Source organism: Cynocephalus volans, chromosome 3 (assembly GCF_027409185.1).
Source record: "Cynocephalus volans isolate mCynVol1 chromosome 3, mCynVol1.pri, whole genome shotgun sequence".
Classification (NCBI taxonomy): domain Eukaryota; kingdom Metazoa; phylum Chordata; class Mammalia; order Dermoptera; family Cynocephalidae; genus Cynocephalus; species Cynocephalus volans.
Genome location: NC_084462.1, coordinates 156,943,454 through 156,962,734, shown reverse-complemented (window position 1 = coordinate 156,962,734; position 19,281 = coordinate 156,943,454). Strand labels below are relative to the sequence as shown.

At 37.4% G+C, this 19,281-nt stretch overlaps 1 protein-coding gene across 3 annotated transcripts in view; it reads right to left on the bottom strand.

Moving 5' to 3' along the window:
• The window catches only part of GPATCH2L (G-patch domain containing 2 like), a 51,100-nt gene that overhangs the window by 17,618 nt on the left and 14,201 nt on the right, over positions 1-19,281 (bottom strand). For 2 of the 3 annotated variants that reach the window (XM_063091986.1, XM_063091987.1), the window contains exons 3-8: positions 17,771-17,835; positions 12,454-12,630; positions 10,776-10,855; positions 7,901-7,965; positions 6,706-6,760; positions 4,533-4,618 (exon numbers count right to left, since the gene is read on the bottom strand). In XM_063091986.1, coding sequence (XP_062948056.1) covers positions 4,533-4,618; positions 6,706-6,760; positions 7,901-7,965; positions 10,776-10,855; positions 12,454-12,630; positions 17,771-17,835 — 528 coding nt within the window. Of the gene's footprint in view, positions 1-4,532; positions 4,619-6,705; positions 6,761-6,816; positions 6,857-7,900; positions 7,966-10,775; positions 10,856-12,453; positions 12,631-17,770; positions 17,836-19,281 lie in introns of all 3 variants that reach the window. The other variant, XM_063091988.1, reaches the window with a different exon arrangement.

Here is a 19,281-nt window from a genome sequence, read left to right as displayed (position 1 = left end):
ATAGAAGGTATGAGACTCTTCATACATTCATTAAGGAACATGTACAATATTTGCATACCAGGCTGATATCTGCTGTCCTCACTGGAACTGAAAATATAATTTCTTGAATGTAAAAGCTTCCTTTATTTCAAAGGAAGCTGGCCTGTATGAAAGAAGGTATCAAACATGTACTTTGCTATTTTGGAACTTAAGGTAAGACAGAATAAATGAAAATGATAATGCATTAACAAATCACCAGCCAAAACAGAGGAAAGGTCATTAAAGCTGGAGAAAACTCAAAACTGCCATAAAACAATCAAAAACTACAACTGGAGATTTGTGCATCACATAGATGCAATTGATCTGTATGTAATAATAAGTTCTAGCTATCATTTCTATAGGTAATAATGGTAAGTGAAGCTATCCTTCACAAGCAATAAATCTCTAATTTTGGGAAAAGCTGCCTACAGCACTAATCTCCCTATTACAAATTTGTGACTGTGCTCTTAACAATACCACTGCCTCTACCAGAACACCAATTACACCATCTGCTGTTTGAGCAGAAGCAGTTCTTAACACCAATACTGAGTAATACTACTTTAATAGCAAATCCCAATGTTAGCAACCAAAACAGCCAAATCAAAATAGCTGGTTTATGAATATCATCCACACACCCAGCCAACTATCCACCTATCCGTACATCGATCCAGCAAATCTATGCCCTCCCCCATTTATGAATCTATGTGCTAGGCACTGTGCTAGACACTAACATTCTTCTTCACCTGCAGCAGGTTCTTCAAAGCTAAGAAAAGTCCAGAGTTCTACCTCTCAGAAGGAATCATGCACACAATACCAAGGCAAGAGCTTATGCCAGTCATGAAATGGGAGCCCCTGTTAAGCAAATTACGAAGCACCAGTCAAAAAGCCATACACATTTAGGGCAATCGTTCTTACCTGTGGCTGTATATTTGTCACCTGGGGAACTTTAAAATAATGCCAATGCTTGGGTCTCATCCCAGACCAATTAAATAAGAATCTCTGGAGGTGGAGCCTAGCATGGATATATTTTTTAAAGATTGTCAGGTGATTCCAAAGTACAGCTAGGGTTGAAAACCCCCAAACTTAAGTATTTCTAGGGTGGTATTTCTGAAACCCTCTTAATCCATAAATCTATTAGATGGTACAAAGACCACAAAACTCTCCTTCCCATCCATTTTACCTGCTATCTAAGCTGTACAAAAATAATATATATAAATAAAGTGTTATCTTAAAATTATGGTCCTATTATTTATTTGTTATAGCAATAAAGTACTAAACAAGAGCGTATCTTGAGGCCACTCATCATCCCCCAGTGGTCCCCAAACCTATTCTGAGCATCAGAGGTGTACATGGCTCTAGCAGTGAGGAAACAGTTGAGGAGCCTTTGCTCCTATGCAGTAGTCAAGTGCTTGAGAGAGTGGAATTGGCAGCGTCCGGGCAAGAAGCAACCTCAGCTCAGTAACCTGACAGGAGGGAACCTTCACAGTTCAGGCATGATTATCAAACTCTTTGTGCTCTTAAAGGAGAGTAATTATAGGCATGTGAAAAAAGGGAAGTACTCCCTGAGGAACTCTTCCTCACATGCTTCCCAAGAGGCACCAGGGCCATTAAAAATTCCATGATGAAGAGGAAAAACAGCCTGGGAACAGCCAGGAGGCAATACAGCAAATTAATACACCAGCCCTCCTCAGGGAAAGCTGTGATAAAACAGGAAACACTTCTCTCTTCACAAAATAAAATTATACCACTAATGGTAACATAGTCAACACACACACACACACACACACACACACACACACACACACACACACACACAATGGTAACATAGTCACCCCCCCCACACACACATCGTTCTAATGATGGGTGTGAAATTCCCAATGCTGCCTAAATGCTTTGAAAGAAACCTTTTCCTACTACAAATAAAGTGGGACAAGAAAAAGAAAATTTCCACCTGAATCCATTTTTAATATAGTCATTCACCTGCCTCTAGCCTACCACCCTACTGCTTCACATTCCCTCCTTGGTTCCAGGCTTCTCTTAAATAGTCCACTCTTCGCAAAGCCCACTACCTAGTTCTGAATTCAATCTCATCAGTCTGCTACACTGGAGCTAGAGAGCCCCTTCTTCACTGACTCCTTGCTGGGCAGAGACCCCCACCATTATTTCAAAGGAGTGAGAGGTAGCGCTGAGAGCTCAGTGTTTCATCATTCACATTTTCTAAAAACTGCACAGAGGTCATTTGTGCTGATCATTTCCCACAGAGTAGTGGTTGCCAAACTTCATTTACTGTACATTCTCATTAGTAAAAAATTTCAAGGAAATACTCATTATATATGTAATATATACATATAAATATGTGCTACTAGACTAATACATGTACAATTAAAAGCAAAAAAAATTTTCAACGATAAGATAATAAACGTAAATTTAAAAATTTTTTTCCTCTATCCCAAAGAATCTTCATGCATGCAACCCACTTGGTATCCTACTGCCCCGGGAATGATGTGTAGAATTAAGGACAAATATAGTCTATAATTTTCCACATTCTTTCTCCTTTGCTTTTTTAGCAATGGTCTAAAGCAACAAACAATATTTCCCTAGAGCCAAATGCACTAGAAGCATGGCTAAGACTTCCTTACGTTTCCAAGTCCAGCCACAAACACTGCCAGGCAAGAAAGTGAAGATAATGATGTAAATAATGAGATACACAAAGAAACAACAAACTGTCTCCCAGACCAGCCACAGGATAAAGCTTTTAAAGAAAACAGAAAACCGAATAGAAAAAAGCAGATATACTGATCTCAGCACAGCACAGCTCTATGTAGCAGAGGTAAAGGGAGGAGGGCTAAGTAAATCTGCTTTCAGCATCTAACATGAAATGGTGCTACTCATATAGTTTTCCCAAAGAGTATACACAGCCATTATTTTATTTCATATTAAGACAAAAAACTGGAGGACTGCTTTTCTATGGATTGAGATTTTGTGTCTTCCAAGACAGCTTGAGCACCACACCTCTAAGAAAAGCTCCCTGAGCCTCTAAGTTAGGACCCCATCCTCTGTGCTTTATATTTATTCATATCATATCTTTATTGTAACTGTCAATCTCCACATCTGACTTTCCCGTGAGAATGTAAGCTCCTTGAGGGCAGTACCTAAACAAAGAGCCTGGCACATAGCAAGGAGTCAGCAAACATTGAATGAATGAATGAGAATAAACAGCATGCTACTGAAGAAAAGGCTTTACAGTAGCAGTTTATATCATCCCACAATTTTCCACATTCTTAGTAACACCATTTCTGATGGCCTCTCTTTTCAAAAGACTATCCCTGTTGAAATTCTGCTTCTCCAGTAGAAAGCAGTAGATCCTAGTGCAGAGTTTATTATTGTAGCCCACAGTGGAAATTCTAACTGTATCCATGAAAGAGTAAGTTCTTTGTGCAGGCTGCACCCCAAGCCTATGAGCACATCCATTTTAGAACTTATTTAGAACTTATTAGGAAGAGGAAAAAAAGAAAAGAAAACAAACATCAAAACCTTGGAAAAAAAATATTTGTCCCACCAGAAATAATAAAAGTTCTGTGGTCCAGCCTATTAGCTGCTCTTTTGTGCATAACAGCACTGCCAGTGGATGCTACCATTTATATACTTCCCATGTCACCTAACAAGAGCATTTATATTGAGAGGTGTAAGATTCATTCATTTGACAAATATATACTGAATGCTCAGCAAGTGCCAGACACTGTGTTAGGTCCTGGGGATTTATCAGGGAACAAAATAAAATTATACCACTTCAAAGTATGGGGATACTTTGAAGCTTATATTCTACAGAGAGAGACTGGGGGAAAAAGTAGGGGAAAAAATCCCACCAAAATAAACTAATAAGCAAATTCATTACAGACTATGATTAGAGCTATAAAGAAAACAGGTAATGAGCAGAAAGTGCTGGAGGCGGCCCATTTAGATAGGATGGTCTGAGCGATCCTCCCTGAGGAAGTAGCACCTGAGTTGAGACAGGCAGGAGCTTTAACACGGTTTTTCAGGCAAAAAGAACAAATGCTAAGTTTCAGAGGCAGAAAAGAATTGCTATTTGTGAAGAACATGGAACTCTCTGGAGCAGCTGAGTCTCTCTCCCAGAAAGGGGGGGAAGAATTATATGAAAGGAGGCTAAACATGTAGGGAGAAGTCAGATTATGCAGGGGTTTGCAGGTCATGGCAAGGAACATTAATAATGTTCTTTGAAGATGAGGCTTTTAGCAGCAGAAATAATGTAAAATATAAGCCAGAAGACTTAGGTCAAAGTTGAGATTTAATCACATACTAGCTATGTGACCACAGGAAAGAGACTTCACCGCTCTGCCTCAGTTTCTGTATCTGTAAAACATCCATTTACCTCAAAAAAGTTTTGCAAGGATCAAATTGGATACTATACACAAACATAATTTACAACTTGAACTGTTATAAAAAGGGATACGGTATTGCCCAGAAGAAAATAAGAGCCACTTGAGGACAATTACCTGGCAGAGCAGTGTGCTGGTGAACACCTTCGGTGAGAAGCATCAGCAAGAACATCCAGGGAGTACAGAGGAGAAAGGGGATTAAACTGTGGGAACAAATAAGATTGCTTTAATAAGGTTTATATGAAACAGACCTGATCTCAAAGGGTAACCTACTATTTGATTATTTTTCCCCTTTAACTGACCATTCCTTTGTCATACCAAATACAGACAGCATTCAATAAAGTTACAGACATTTAATAGTATACCCATGACTATAGCATGCCTGATCTAGCACACCTAAAAAAAAAAATAAAAGACTATTCCTTGTTAAAGAACAACTTTTCAAAAACTTCAGATACACTATAATCCTTTAAATGGCAGAAGACAGTACTTTCCAACTGACATAGCAAGAACTTATGCCTATTGATTATCAACTATGTATTATCCCTTGTTCCAAAGAAGATTAGCATGAAATTACCTTTTCATTTCCTTACCCTGGCAAAATGTTTCCGAGAACAACTGGTTAGCACATACCAGCACCATAGTATAGTGGAAAGAGAACTGGACTAAGAATTAGAATATTTAACTTTTAGTACCAAACTACCACTGAGTTGCTGCGTGTTAAAAATAACATAACCTTGGAACCAGGGTCACCTGGGTGAGGAGGAAGGCTGTGGCAGTCACATTCTGGCCAGGCTCACTGCAGGCGCCCCAGCACGCCAACAGCAGGAAAAAAAAATGATACAATCTCTTTCAGCTTTACTGTCCTCATCTGTAAAATGGATGTATTGCTATTTGTCTTATCTATTTTACAGGATTATTGTGAGAGCTAAATGAAATATGGCCTTCAGGATACAAAGTAATTTCAGTTTCTCATCTGTAAAATATTGACCTCGAATGGTGGTGGAAAGGATCAAATGGGATACTATATATAAAAGCATCTCACTTTATGTTTGCTAGCTTTCTTTAGATTTTTTCCACAATAAATAGTCCACCCCCAAAAGTTCAGAACTTAGTATACCTTAAGACTAGAAGAACTTTGAATGGTAACTTCAAAAGTATGTAAAGAAAATACAAACTAGGCAACTGTTCTGTCTGCCATAGAGGTTCCAGTCCCATTTCTACTAGCTGTATGACTTCAGGCAAAACCATAAACCTTATGGACCTCTAGTTCTTCATTTGTAAATAACAGATCTGAACCAGGTGATCACCACACGTCCCCTACTGCCTTTAGATCCTCCAAAATAAACATGATTAGTGCTCTAGCTTAGAGTTCCCCAAACTGCAGTTATCTCACTACTATACCACCTTCATGACTTTTTCCTTATCTGCCTACCACCTGCACTACTGTTTACTTAGTATTTTTCTTTTTCTTTTTACTCAGCCTTGTCCTTACTATGTTTTCATAAACAATATAAAAATTATATTTTTTCTAATATACATTATAATATATAATTTAAAAATAAAAATTGTGTATCCACGTACCACATAAAATAACCTCATAAATATATACAAATTATGTCTTCCATTGCTCTAGTTCTTTCTGTAACAGCAAATTCACTATGAAGCTTCCAAGTCTAAAATGTAAATTAACTCGATAAGTTACTAAGTAGTTAAAAAAACAAAAAACACAGAGCGACAGGAAGCCTAAGAATTTTTACCTATCAGTCTTCATCTATTTTACAACTAGCAGATGCACCAAGATAAACTTACCCTCCAAGAAAATCAAAAAGCATCAAACATAAAGGAACATATTAATAGCTACTGTAATTTTTAAATTATGACCCCTACACAAAGGACTAAATATGCCAAGGACCCCCTCAAGGGGTAGCTAGGGAAAAGACTAAGAGGGCAGGGTTCTAAGGCCTCAACCCCACTTCACTCACAAAGCAGCTCTACCTTCTTTTGCTTCATCTATTCAGTCTTCAACATCATACTCTTCAGCATAGGATTTGAATGTTGAACTAAACCATAAAGCAGATGAGATTCATTCTGCTTTCTTACTGCAAAGTTCAAAACTAAAATAAAAACAGGAATCCTATGAGGTAAATGTTACAAGTGAGAAGAAACTGATGATCACAGTGTGACCTAAAAAGAAGAATTAGCTATAGTTCTTATCAGTGAGTACTGATATTCTTGGAAAACAGTACTCTAAGAAAATCAGAATAACACAGGAAAGAGGAAACCTTACCTCATGCGCACAGGCAGAAATGTGAGGAAAGTCAGAAGCCAACGCTTTATTCTTTCTAAAGGAAAGGAAACCAAATGATAAAATACAGATGACAAAGAAAAGCAATCTTACCTGATTTCGTTCTCTTTTCCCAGCTGATGGTAACCAGAAACTACAGAGAGGGAGAGAATAACAGGAAAGAAAACAATAAAAGAAGTGGTAGGAAAATTATAGAGGGGAGGAGAAGATAAAAAGATGTTAGAATAATGAAGTAAAGTCAAAGAAAGAAATGGAGAAAAGATGCAATGGAAGGAGAAAAGGTGAAAGATATTAAATGTGTGTGAACTTTTTTGTTGAAAATAACTCATCAAAGGAAGAAGCCTTGAAACGGAATCTAAGAGACTGGACAGGCTAGAAATAAGTCCAGAATTACCGTGTGACACAAATGCACTCTCAGCTGTGCAGCGACAACAGGATCCCCAACTCAACAAGGGCATAGGGTTCTTATTTTACAAGAACTGAAAGTAAGTAAGTAAGGGTGGTGGTAGAGAGAACATTATCTGTCAAGCCTAATCAATAAAGAGGAAAAGTAAAACCCTCTCTCCAAGGGCATAAAATTTATTTCTGGGCACATCTTGCCTATTTTGTAAATTAAAAATTAAACCAGGCTGGATGTGTATAGGATCACAACTGGGTACTGACCATAATGCACACAGGATACATGAAAAAGCCAACTATGTTAGGGGACGAGGCTGTCACGAGAAAGGGCAGAATGATTCTCCTGTAGCTACATACAGGCTTTTTCACTGCATTTACTATACCACTGTAGTTAAGACAAAAAGATACTTCTCTATGAAGAAATCTAAACATGGGAAGAGAATAAACATAGGAGAGTAGAGGCAAACACCCATTTTGAACAAAAATAATTTTTTAAAAAACAGAAAAATGAGTTTAAAATATAACATGCTTATTGGAGTCTACTAATGCAGCATCTATAGATATAAAAAAACAAAAAACAGAAAATAGTCTAGAAAGGAAAAGAAAATCACTGTCATGGGTTTAGGATATTAACCATGTTAACTGTTATAAAGTACAAATCTTTAGGATCTCTTCTTTCAGTTCTGAAGCCTTATTTCTAGATTACTTCACAAAACTCCTCTCTGCCTCCTTCTCCAAGGAACAGGCTAGGACAGCCAGTAAATATATAAGCACTTACTCTTTCTGCCGAGGGTCACTAATGATATGGCTTATCCTCTCAGTACCCAAAGTACTTATGGTCTCCTAAAAAGACAAGGAAGACAAGAGTATCATCCAACCACAGAAATAAATATATAAAGCACAATCTGTCATCAAGCTCACACTTTCCCATAGCTGTGCCAGCCGAGGCAACTTCAAAGCCACATGTCAAATGTCAATTTTAAAAATCCAATAGCAACTATATTTCTTTTTATGGTAATCTATCTCAAAAGTACTATGTGTTATCCTAAACTTATTTTCCCCTGGTGATCGAAAAAAGTCATTACAAATATTGTTTATAATATATGGTATTTTAATATAGTGAGTAATACTGGAGTTATTAAAGTATATAGGAATAGAAACAATTTTTTAGAAAATCCAGCAGTGGCCAATTTTAACAAGCCAGCACAACAAGATCCCTACAGTTATGTGATGATAGTGCCAACAGTCTTCATACTGGGACACTTACTGAGTCCTCACTGGTAAAACCTACATATCTGCTGACCAAATGTATACATGTCAAAAGACTTCTGTGACTTACAAAAATTGTCACTCTGTATTTTGTCCCTTTAACATCATCTCCTGAAGTAAAAACAGAAGTTTGTATAAATTGATTCTTTCTCGAGATTGTAATGTGAAAGCTTACCTATAACACCACAAGCAATTCAGAAATTAATCACCTCCACAAAATTGGAAAATGGCAGAAGGCACTCACCCTTCATTTAATTTGAGTACATTTACAATGACTATCTACCACAGTACCCAGGAAAGCATACCAACACATATACAGGAAGAGTTACACACGCAGTAGTAAGTGTTAAGAGAACATAAGTCATGGGCACGAATGTCAAGAATGTCAAACCTATTACTCAAACACATTTATTTCTGGGCAAATGTTACTATCTGTATTCATCTATGTGTATGGATTAGCCTAAACATTAGGACACACATCTTAGCAGAACTGGCTACAGAAAAATTAATTTGAGGCCAGATTCTGGGTGGGAGTGGAGCTAAATGAAAAGGTTTCACACACTGTATTCTTCATATTCTTCATCCCTTACAGCTATGCTTCTTGGTCATAGACACAGACATGGTAGGGGGGCAACGGGAAAAGATGGGTGAAAAATGAGCTATTTGTTACAGCAGAAAAATTATTAACTTAAAGTGCTGTAATGTTTAAATTTACAGTTTATTACTGTGTAAATTACAAGCAGTACTTTGCGTAATTAGCAGCTCGCTGGCAGGGAACTGTGAATGAAACTCATTATTTATGATTACAATTTAGAAAAAGAAAAGAGAGATGGGGGAGGGGGAACTAGGGGGGCAGAGCAGTGACCTCTGCTAGAAATGACAAATATCCCTTTAAGGTGATGAAGATGAATTAAACAAGTAAATATTATCCTATTCATTTGAAATCATTAGGGGCACATCCAATAGGCCCTAGTTCCCTTCCAGGCAAGCTAAAGGGAGCCTTCAAGATGAACTGAGTGACTTCCATGAAAGTAGAGCTTCTTATTTTATAAGAGCTGAAAGAAAGGAAGGTAAGTGGTAGGGAGAACATTACCTGTGAAGGCTAACCAGTAAAAAGTAAAACCATCTCTCTGTTCCCCACTCCCCACCTCAGGCCTCCCTCCATCTCAGGTACTCCTATCCTGCTAGCTATCCTGTCAAGAATAAGCTCCTAGAACAGTGAAAGTACCATGTTATTGTCCGTAAAATGAGTAATTCAGAAGGAAGAGGTACCATTCTTCCAATAATCAAATGTCTAATTAGAAATCTGAATTTTAATTTAGAGATAAAAAGAATAAGACTCTAAGTTAATCTGGAAATAAACAATCTCTTTTCTTTTGCATGCCTGAAACTTCAGAAAATAGTTCCCTCATTAGACTATAACATAGTTCCTTAGCCAGGTATATAGCAGTCAGGGGGTACCCTTGAGGGTAGCCAGACTGTGTCTCTGACCACTACATATATACCTGGCTTGGCATAGAGCCTACCACATAGTAGGTATTCTAAATGCTTATTGAGTAAACAAATTAATGCTCTCAAATGCCTCCTTTCCATACTCTTTGCTCACTACCATCTTCTCTAACTGGGTATGAGCCTCTATCTTATCCTATTTCTCAATCTCAAAGACAGAGTAAAACATAAGTAAAATATAATAAAAATAAAAAAACATAAAAGGAGGCCTGGGTTCAAATCTCTACTCTGCCACTTCTATCTGGGTAACCTCAGACATAACTTTTCTGAACCTAAGAATTCCTCATGTGCTAAAGGGGAATATCACCTTTTTTACAAGGTTGTTGGGAGGACTAAATGAGCTGAATGCCTAGTACAGTCCCTGGCAAAAGCAGAAATGAATAAACAGTAGATACTCATATTCTTCCCTTGTAGCCAAGGAGGGGCTCTTGAAATTTGATAAGAGATTTTTTTTTCCAGTTAAAAAAAATTTTTTTTAATGAATTCTAGGATGAAAGACCAAAGTTAGGACAGAACAAAGACACATTCATGAATTCAGGAGGAGTCATAAGCCAAGAGTATTTCAACTTATACAATAATAATATAACATTAATCAAAAGTGCAGAAGAGACACAGATCGAGCATGTAGATTTATAGATAACAGACACTGTAATAAAGTATTTGTTTTGTCAGACTTCTGTATGAATTAAGCTTCATCTTTATGTGTGTATCCATTCAGGTCCTACTTAATGTTCACTCTTGAAACTCCCAAAACATTCCAGTTGGCTTCATAACTCCAGGGAGTTCTGCATCACCTTTGATTGTCAATCAGGTACACAAATCCCATAGGGAATAGTATCTTCCCACTGAGCCTAGTAAACCGTGAGAGCTATCACCTTTCCAACAAGCCTTCTCCGCCCCTTTCTGAGGCATCGAGCTGCAGCTCCAGGCAGACGATTCAAGCGAGTATGATACCCTAAAAAAAATAAGGCCTCAGTTACTGAATGCAGAAAATCCATAAGCAATCATATGCTGTTGGTACACTGAAGGCTCTACCCCAAGATCTTACCAGATTGACCTTTAAACTAGTATCACAAGGCTATTTGCCAAGGATTTATTATTCCCATGTCTTGTCACTAGCAGTATGATCTTAGGCATGCCATTTATCTTTGCCCTAGGCATCCTCATCTATAAAAGAGAGATAATCACCTGCTCAGTCCTACCTTACAGGACTAACAGCCCTGTGAAACAGAAGACTCAGTGAGACAGCACATGGAAGGTACTTTATAAACTGAAAACACTACACAAATGCTAGTTACTATCTCAAAAACATTCTAATTCATTAAATAATGATGAAAATAGCATGTATTATAGCATAGTCCCATTTTTCTAACATTTTTCTAACATTTTGTACATGCTCTACACATAGAGAGAACTGGAAGAATCTGCACAGAAATGTTAAGAGTGAAATGGTCTCTGGATGTAGGATTACAGGCCATTTTAAGTTTCTTCCTGTTATTCTTGCATACTTGTGTATATTCTACGTGGTCCATAAAGAACTTTTAGAAATGTTAACTGAGACTGTCAGTGAAAGAATGTGCCTTAGCCACGCAGTAGTCTTTACCAAGAACCAACTGCTCTGAGAAGGCCTTTCAACCATCCAAATTCATCATAACAAAATCCTACATAATAGGAGTTCACAGCTCTTACTGTAATTCTGCTCACCAACAGATGCTCAACAACTACTTGATAACTAACTGGTTGATTACTGGATACTGGGAATCCTAGAATCATAAAAGACACCTCTGAAACAGTTTTGTTCAATGTCAATCTTAAGTGATGACCCTAACATCCCAAGAAAATAAAGTGACTTTGTCACAGCTACAGAGCTAGGTAAACAGTACCAGAGAATATTACCACCACATTTCCTTCCCCCTGTCCTAGGCTCTTTCTTCCCCACCTTGCTACAACATAATTGAAGGAAAAGCAAGGAGAAAGAACATGTATTTAGGTTAAAGTCTGCAATAATGGAATCATTAAAATAAAATTATTTAAAGAAATATTTTTAAATCATCCATTTAAAAAACGCCATTATACCTTGAATGTGAATGTTCTGACTGAAATCTGTTCTCTTCCAAGATCCAATATTTCAGGCTTCCAATAAGCACTCAATAACCCATCAGTTTTACAGCAGGATAAGCAGCCATGACATAGCGTGAGGCTTCTAAATTTGGCACAAATGGCAATGGCAAGCTGAAGAAATGCGCTAATATATGTCTCAACAGTCTGCAAGGACTGATTTAGGTAGAAATGGACCTCAAGCTTTAAGACTCACCCTTGAGTCCTCTAAAAATCCCTGAACTAGCTTCCAAATTCAGATAGTTAACGTGTACTTAGAGGTATGAATACGAGGGTACTTCAAAAAGTTCATGGAAAGATTTGTATTATCTTTAATTCTATTTTTCCACAAACTTTTTGAAGTACCCTAGTATGCTCGCTACGAGATGATTCTTCTTCCCAAAGAAAACCATAAAAGCACAAAGTATATATTTTTAGTCTCACCTCAGAACTCACCTCTTTGAGCTGGCCGAGAAGGTAAAAGGAATGTGGAATCTGAAAGTTTATCCAGTCCAGAATCCATTCTTTCTACTTCAGAGCAATGCTCAGGAGCCCACTTGGGCAGAAGATTAGGGACAGTGAATCCTGGGACACATTCTCCTTCATAGAACCAATCACTCTGCTCATCATCCCCTAAAACAAAGAGATCATATCATAAACTGGATTTTAACATGCTCTAAGAAAAACCATGGGAGGATGAGTTCTCAGTGCCATAGTTTTGAGTATACTTTAAAAAAAAATCAAAGTACAAAATAATTGTTCTGGTCCTTCTTCTTGATCCACATTATGATAAAACTGGACATCAAACTAGTTTCATATGAATGTCAAACTCTTAGATTGGACTGCTTTAATAGTTAAAACTAATAAAGCTACCACTTACTAAGTCCTTATAACTTACAAAGATCCAGGCTCAAAATCTGTAAATAAGTTATCTCTTCCAAGCCCTACACTTAACTCCAACTTACAGTGAGACAACTAAAGACCAGAGAAGTCAAGGTCAAGTTAGTAAATAATAAAGCTAGGATTTTAACCCAAAGCCTAACTCCAAACCTTGAGGTCTTTACTACAAAAATAAACTGCCTCCCCTCTATCATTCTCCATGGTATAAATAAACGTACGGGTTCAAAGCTTAAAAATGTTTCTCAATTCAAAAGTAGTTGTTTCTGAGGGATTTCTTGGTATATCCACATTTCTCATATGAATAAAGAATGTATACCTATGTCTTGTTTTTTCCTTGGCATCTCATTAATGGGACAGAAAATCATCTTAACATTAGCAATCCAAACTACCAAGAAAAAACTATCCACAGAAATACACTATATAATTCCCTGAAGAATTTCAAGAAGTTATACTATTTGCCCAAGGCCATACTGTTCCTTAATGGCAAAGTCACAACTAGATCCATATATCCAGACTCTTGGCTCAAATTTCTTTCTATTGCTTACAATGATAAACGATGTTTCCACTAGAGTTTATTCCTGACAACAAAGAACAAAGAAGAAAACTTCATGTCTGCAACCATATTCCCCTTTTAAAACAGTAAGGATGAAGGAAATTATTACAAGAGCATCTCAAGAGTTCATAATAATGCTTTCATTCTCTAATGTATACTGGATCTTCAGAGAAGCTGTGATTGGCATGCCAATCACATGAACCACTAACACCCAGCATAATGATAACTCTTAAATCACTTGGAGATCTCCAAAAGGGGCAACGAAAGCTGTGTTCTGGTGAATAGGCAGCAGATATTGCCACTAAAGAAGTTACTCAAAGTGTTCCCTTTTAAAAACACACTACAAACAGCTGACTCTAAAACAGTGGTTCTCAACCTTTAGCATGCATCAGAAGAACCAGGAGGGCTTGGTAAGACAAACTACTGGGACCTACCCCTAAAGTTTCTGATTCTGGTCCTGGCGAACCAAAAATTTTCATTTCTAACAAGTTCTCTAGTGATGCTAAGCTGATCTAGGGACCACATTTTGAGAACCACTACTCCAAAAGTATCTTACCAACCAGGTACATAGATGAATTAAAGACAAGCATTAGTGTGCAATGATTGTTTTCTCTGCACTTCAATGTTTTAAATCCTTTCTTATCCATAAGCATTCCTTTGGCTATTTATTGAAATAGAACATTTAGTTAGAGCATGTTTTCTGATGACAAATGACAGATTTTTGGTTCTCAAGCATTCAATCAAGATTTTTAATAATACAAAAAGGGACTCACTGAACTGGAAGGAACCTTGTGAGATCAGTAGTCTTCAACCTGGGGTCACTAGGATGCCTGATGCAGGAGCTCCTTAAAAGAATGCTGCCAGAGAATAAGGAAGAGGCTGAGTGGATCAGGCTCCTGACCTCTGGCTCTTCTAGAACCTTGCTTTAACCAAAACAGGCATAAGTTGTTTTATAATTTGGTACAATTTTATTTGGGGGAGAAAAAGGAGAATGTTTCCCTTATCTGGGTTTCTCAATAACTATTTGTTAGGAACTCACTATATGCCATTGTTGGGGCTCAGAAAACAATACCCTAAAGGATAGTGCTTTGACATGCTGCATACTTTGAACTAAAGAAGCAGCCTCAGAACCAAGGTCTCTCAGACCTTCTCTTGCCCCTCTGCCTCTCTAGGTAGCACAGGGAGGGGCTTTCTCTGAAGTTCCCTTATCTGACAAGGGAAGTTCCTCCAGAAGGAATGCAATTGTCTTGGGCCTCCTTCCCTATCATCTCATCAAACAGATTAACTGGAAGGAAAGACGACTAGAGTTGACATCACACCCAGAGCCATATGAACTTAGTCTCAGCATACTGCCTATTCTTTGGACCCATTTATCTCCCATAAAAATCATTTACTCTTTCTCTAAAACTGCCTATATTCCCTAGGGTAAATGAAAAGAGTACTTAAGCTTAAACTATCTGGCCCTTCTCTGAGTTTCATACTTTGTGTGACTCCCGTACCCTTCTATTAATAAATTTATATGCCCTTTTCTCCTGTTAATCTGTCTATTGTCAGTTTATTTCAGCAGACGCAATTATCAAACCTTCAGAGAGAAAGTGTGAATTTCAATGTTTTAGGTACTGTGGTTGCAAATAATAATTCGTTTTAAAAAGCTTCAATGGAAAAGATGCACATCTAAACAACATAGTATGGTAAGTGATAAAAAAGCAATAAGTACCAGGAGCCAAAGGAGCATGAAGAATGAGTAAGGGCTATCAATTAGAATGGCTTCAGGAAACACAGGGCACATTTAAATGGGGTAGTTGAGGACATTTTAGTGAAGTGACCATTTACAAATTTATATACAATACTAACAAGGAAAGCAACAAAGGATGGTGAAACACCCTGGAGCCAGCACAGCAGGGAGTCTTTACCATACCTGAAGTGACAAGGGAAAAATGGTTCTCAGTGCCCAGAGCAAAAAACCGTGGTTACAGGAAAACACAGCCAAACAGGAACGGTAGCCTTCAGCAGAGGAATGCAACCAATACCGACCAGCAATCCAACAGAAAGGGAGCCAGGGAAAGCTATAATCCAATGTGATAGACTGCACTATCATTTCCAAGTCCTCATATCCACCCTATAATACAATGATTCATCCATGCCCTTTGCCACTGAATTCCACAGCCCCTTACCCTTTGGGCAGAGCACACTCCTCATCCTACTGACTCACTGGGCTTGGTCATATGACCTGCTTTAGGTAGCTGAACTTTAGCAGATATGATTCAAGCAAAGGCTTTAAATATGCACACATGGTCTGGCTTGGTTTCTTGGCATTTATGTCCTTTGTCATGAGAAGTCCATGCCGCAAACATCCATTGCTCCTTTAGCCTAAGTTCCAAAATAAAATACACTGAGTAGATGTAAACCTAACCTGAAGCCTGGAGATCAGCTGAGCCCAGGCAAGATCAGTTAAACCACAACCAACCCACAGCCCTACAGCAAGAAATAAATGTGGTAACCTAGAGTAAGTCACTGAAATTTGGGGGCTGTTAAGCAGCATTATCACAATAAAAACTTGACTAATACAGTGAATACACTTACATCCCTCCCTCTCATCTTCTGCTGATGCCTCCTATTGGCCAAACCCAACAAGAAACTGAGGGCAAGAACACCCACTAATATAATCCGGAAATAAGCTCTGGAGGGGCTAAAGGAGAACTATGTCTTGGTGGAAGACTAGCCATTCAAGGAAAGGTGAGGATGAAATTTCAGGCAGAGAGACCAGCATGAACAAAGGCATAGAAGCAGGAAATAACATAGCTTTGTGCAAAGAGCTCTAAGCATCTAAATATCACCAGAAAGTATAAAGTTAAGGCAGGGAAAGAGAGGAGCTGAAGCTTCAGAATATTCTATAATCTTTCATGATAAGCCAAGGAATTATTGTAAGTGGAAAGGGTTCTCAAAGGCCCCCAAACTTAAATCTGCTACAATAGGTCCACACTTTCTTACAAATCTGTATAATTATGCAACATGACCTTTAAGAGGTACATTATGATACTTCATACCGCTGTAGTAAAAGAAAAGAAAAAGAGCAAACATCAGTAACTCTGAACAGTATGCACCATGAACAGCTCATAAAGAGCTCATTCATGGAAAGACAACTAGACTTTTTTGCTATGAGATAACAAAATCAAGACGCTATAGCTAGAGCCTACTTGTACATACACATACTGTTTAATGACATTTAGTTCCCTCAGAATTAAAGATAGAAATGTGCTCACAACAACCTCCATTATAGTAGGAAGTTCAACAACTCCATGGGGATGAAACTGTCTCCATTCTTACAACTCTGAGGCATGGATCAGATACCCTCCCCACAATACCTGTCCAAATCAGGACTTGGACGCTGAGTCTCACAGTCCCAGGATCCTTTCGGTTACTGGGGGAGCCTACCTGGATCAAGCTAAACATGTAACCCTTGGGAAAAATTATTGAATTTCAGAGCTAGAAGTGACTTTAGAGATCTACAAATACCTTATTTAGATTAAGAACACTACAGTCCAAAAAAACTAAATGAAATTCTTGTTGGTATACAAGTAGTGTGGCCCTGAGCAAGTCTAGAGGACAAGAATTTTGTAAAATGTCCTTATATCAAGACACAGTTTCAAATTACTGTAAAACTAAAGAACTGGTAATTAACATACGCTAGCCTTATTCACAGGGCTCCATATTAAACTTCAGGAGTTTTAATTTGAGAAAGAAGACACTCAGGTAAATATACAAGTACCTGTATATTTACCCAGAGCACTATAATCATTTATAAATAAGGTTATAAAAATAACAAAATTTTCCCTATGTTAAAATAAGAATGTCTTAACATCCAAAAAAGGAGAGTAGCCTTATAACACTAAGGGCATTGGTTCGGATCCCCGTACTAGCCAGATGCCAAAAATAAATAAATTAATTAATGTAATCAAATAAAAAGAGAGTAATACATGAGGATATTTCTTTGTTATAACAAAAAGAAAATTCCCAAGGTCCCAGCCTCAACATCCTAACCCCTGGACCAATGATTCTCAAAGTCTAAACTACCTGCATAAGAATCACTTCAGGTGCTTATAAAAAATGTAGATTCCAGGGGTCAACTCTCGCCTTATTTGGGTTCTAGAAGCTTAGGAATTTGCAGTTTTAACAGATCCCCACGTGGCTCTTATATGCCCTAAAGTTTGAGAACCACTGCCATAGAAAACCATCATATTCTCAGTGAGTCACTCCTATAATCATTAGAATCTTCCCATAAACACTGAATCAATGTCCTAAGGCTGGGATCAAGATTACCTTGCCGTCCTTCATCATTGGTAAAGAGCCCAGTGTCACTGCTGCTACACACACTGCTGGTTTCACTGAAAAAAAGAGTAAAACACAAGAGTAAAATAACAGTTCCAATCAAAAACAAAGCACTATACATTCTTTTTGGTTTTCAAATGGAAATATTCCAAGCTTTCCTAAAGAGTAGGGGATCGAACTTTTGACCTTGATAACACTGAGCTCTAAACAGCTAACCAGCCAGCCCAATACGTAAATATTATAGGGAAGCCACAAGGTGAAGTCCATTCTCCCATCAAACAAAAGAAATATAAGAAGAGGAGAATTCTAAAACTTTTACTTGTATTTCCAAGTATTTCTAAAATATCTAAAGTCACTGTTAGTTTAGGATTAGAAAATTATTTATTAAGGCTCACAGAAGTAATCTTAATCTGGTTTAGTATATTAAACAACACAATTTGCAAATTTTATCAACCAATTTTATTTTTAAATATTGCCAACTACCTGTTTCAAATGAAGCGATCCAACTTTAAGACATCTAGCATCTCTTAAGTTTCCCCCCATTTATAAAGCAGCAAACAAAAATCCATAAACAGAAAAAAAAAATCAATATAGCAAGTTATAATTTCTAAATTTAACGTCTTCTTTGATATCAAGCAGATACACAAAACTCACCCTGAAAAAATGAGCTAACATTAAAAATAAAAATATAAAAAAAAACTTTGTTTGAACAGATTGAAATAAAACTTTTGTCCTAACAATTGATTCTGCTTCTTCTTATGCTGCTTTCATCCACCTAATCTTCACTGAATTTGATTTATCTGGTTCAAGAAAACTCTCTCAATCCTTTACAAATATTAACTATTTCCCTGATTGGGAGTGTTTCCTTCCAAGCTAGTCAATTTTTTTCAACTGCTCTACAAGATTAAAGAAAAAAAAAAAAAAAAAAAAGCATTTTCGCCATGCTTCAGAAGAAAGAGGCTTAACAAAATCCCAATCTACATTCTTGCAACAAAAATTTGAAAATATTTTGTATTTTGCAAAATTTCCAAATAGCCCGCGAACACTAAATCCTAAAAATGCTAGTTAAATTAAGTAGCAATTCTTTCCTCACTTAAGCTCATCTCTGAAGAACAGATGCAAGAGATTTGTTGCAGCAAGAGCCAACATACTCTATTTCTTTATAGGTTCTTTCATCTTATTCTCTTCTGTACTTATAAGTGGGAACACTGTCAGGGGTCATTATATGAAATGTCTCACGAAACTCTGTTGCTGGAGTCTGATGGATTTAAAATCTTCAAAGAGCTCTACAGTTAAATACAAAAGGCATCTACACCAAGTTCTACATTCTTCCTGCGTTTAAGGAACTGTGCCTGCTAAACTTAATGGTGTTGTTTTTGTGTTTTTAGCAATTTCCATAGAACCTTAGTGGTCAAATCCATAGAGTCTTACTACACAGTCTTTCATATTACTACTTTATTATACTTATCTGGCCTCGAGGATAAAGCAAATTTAATACTTTT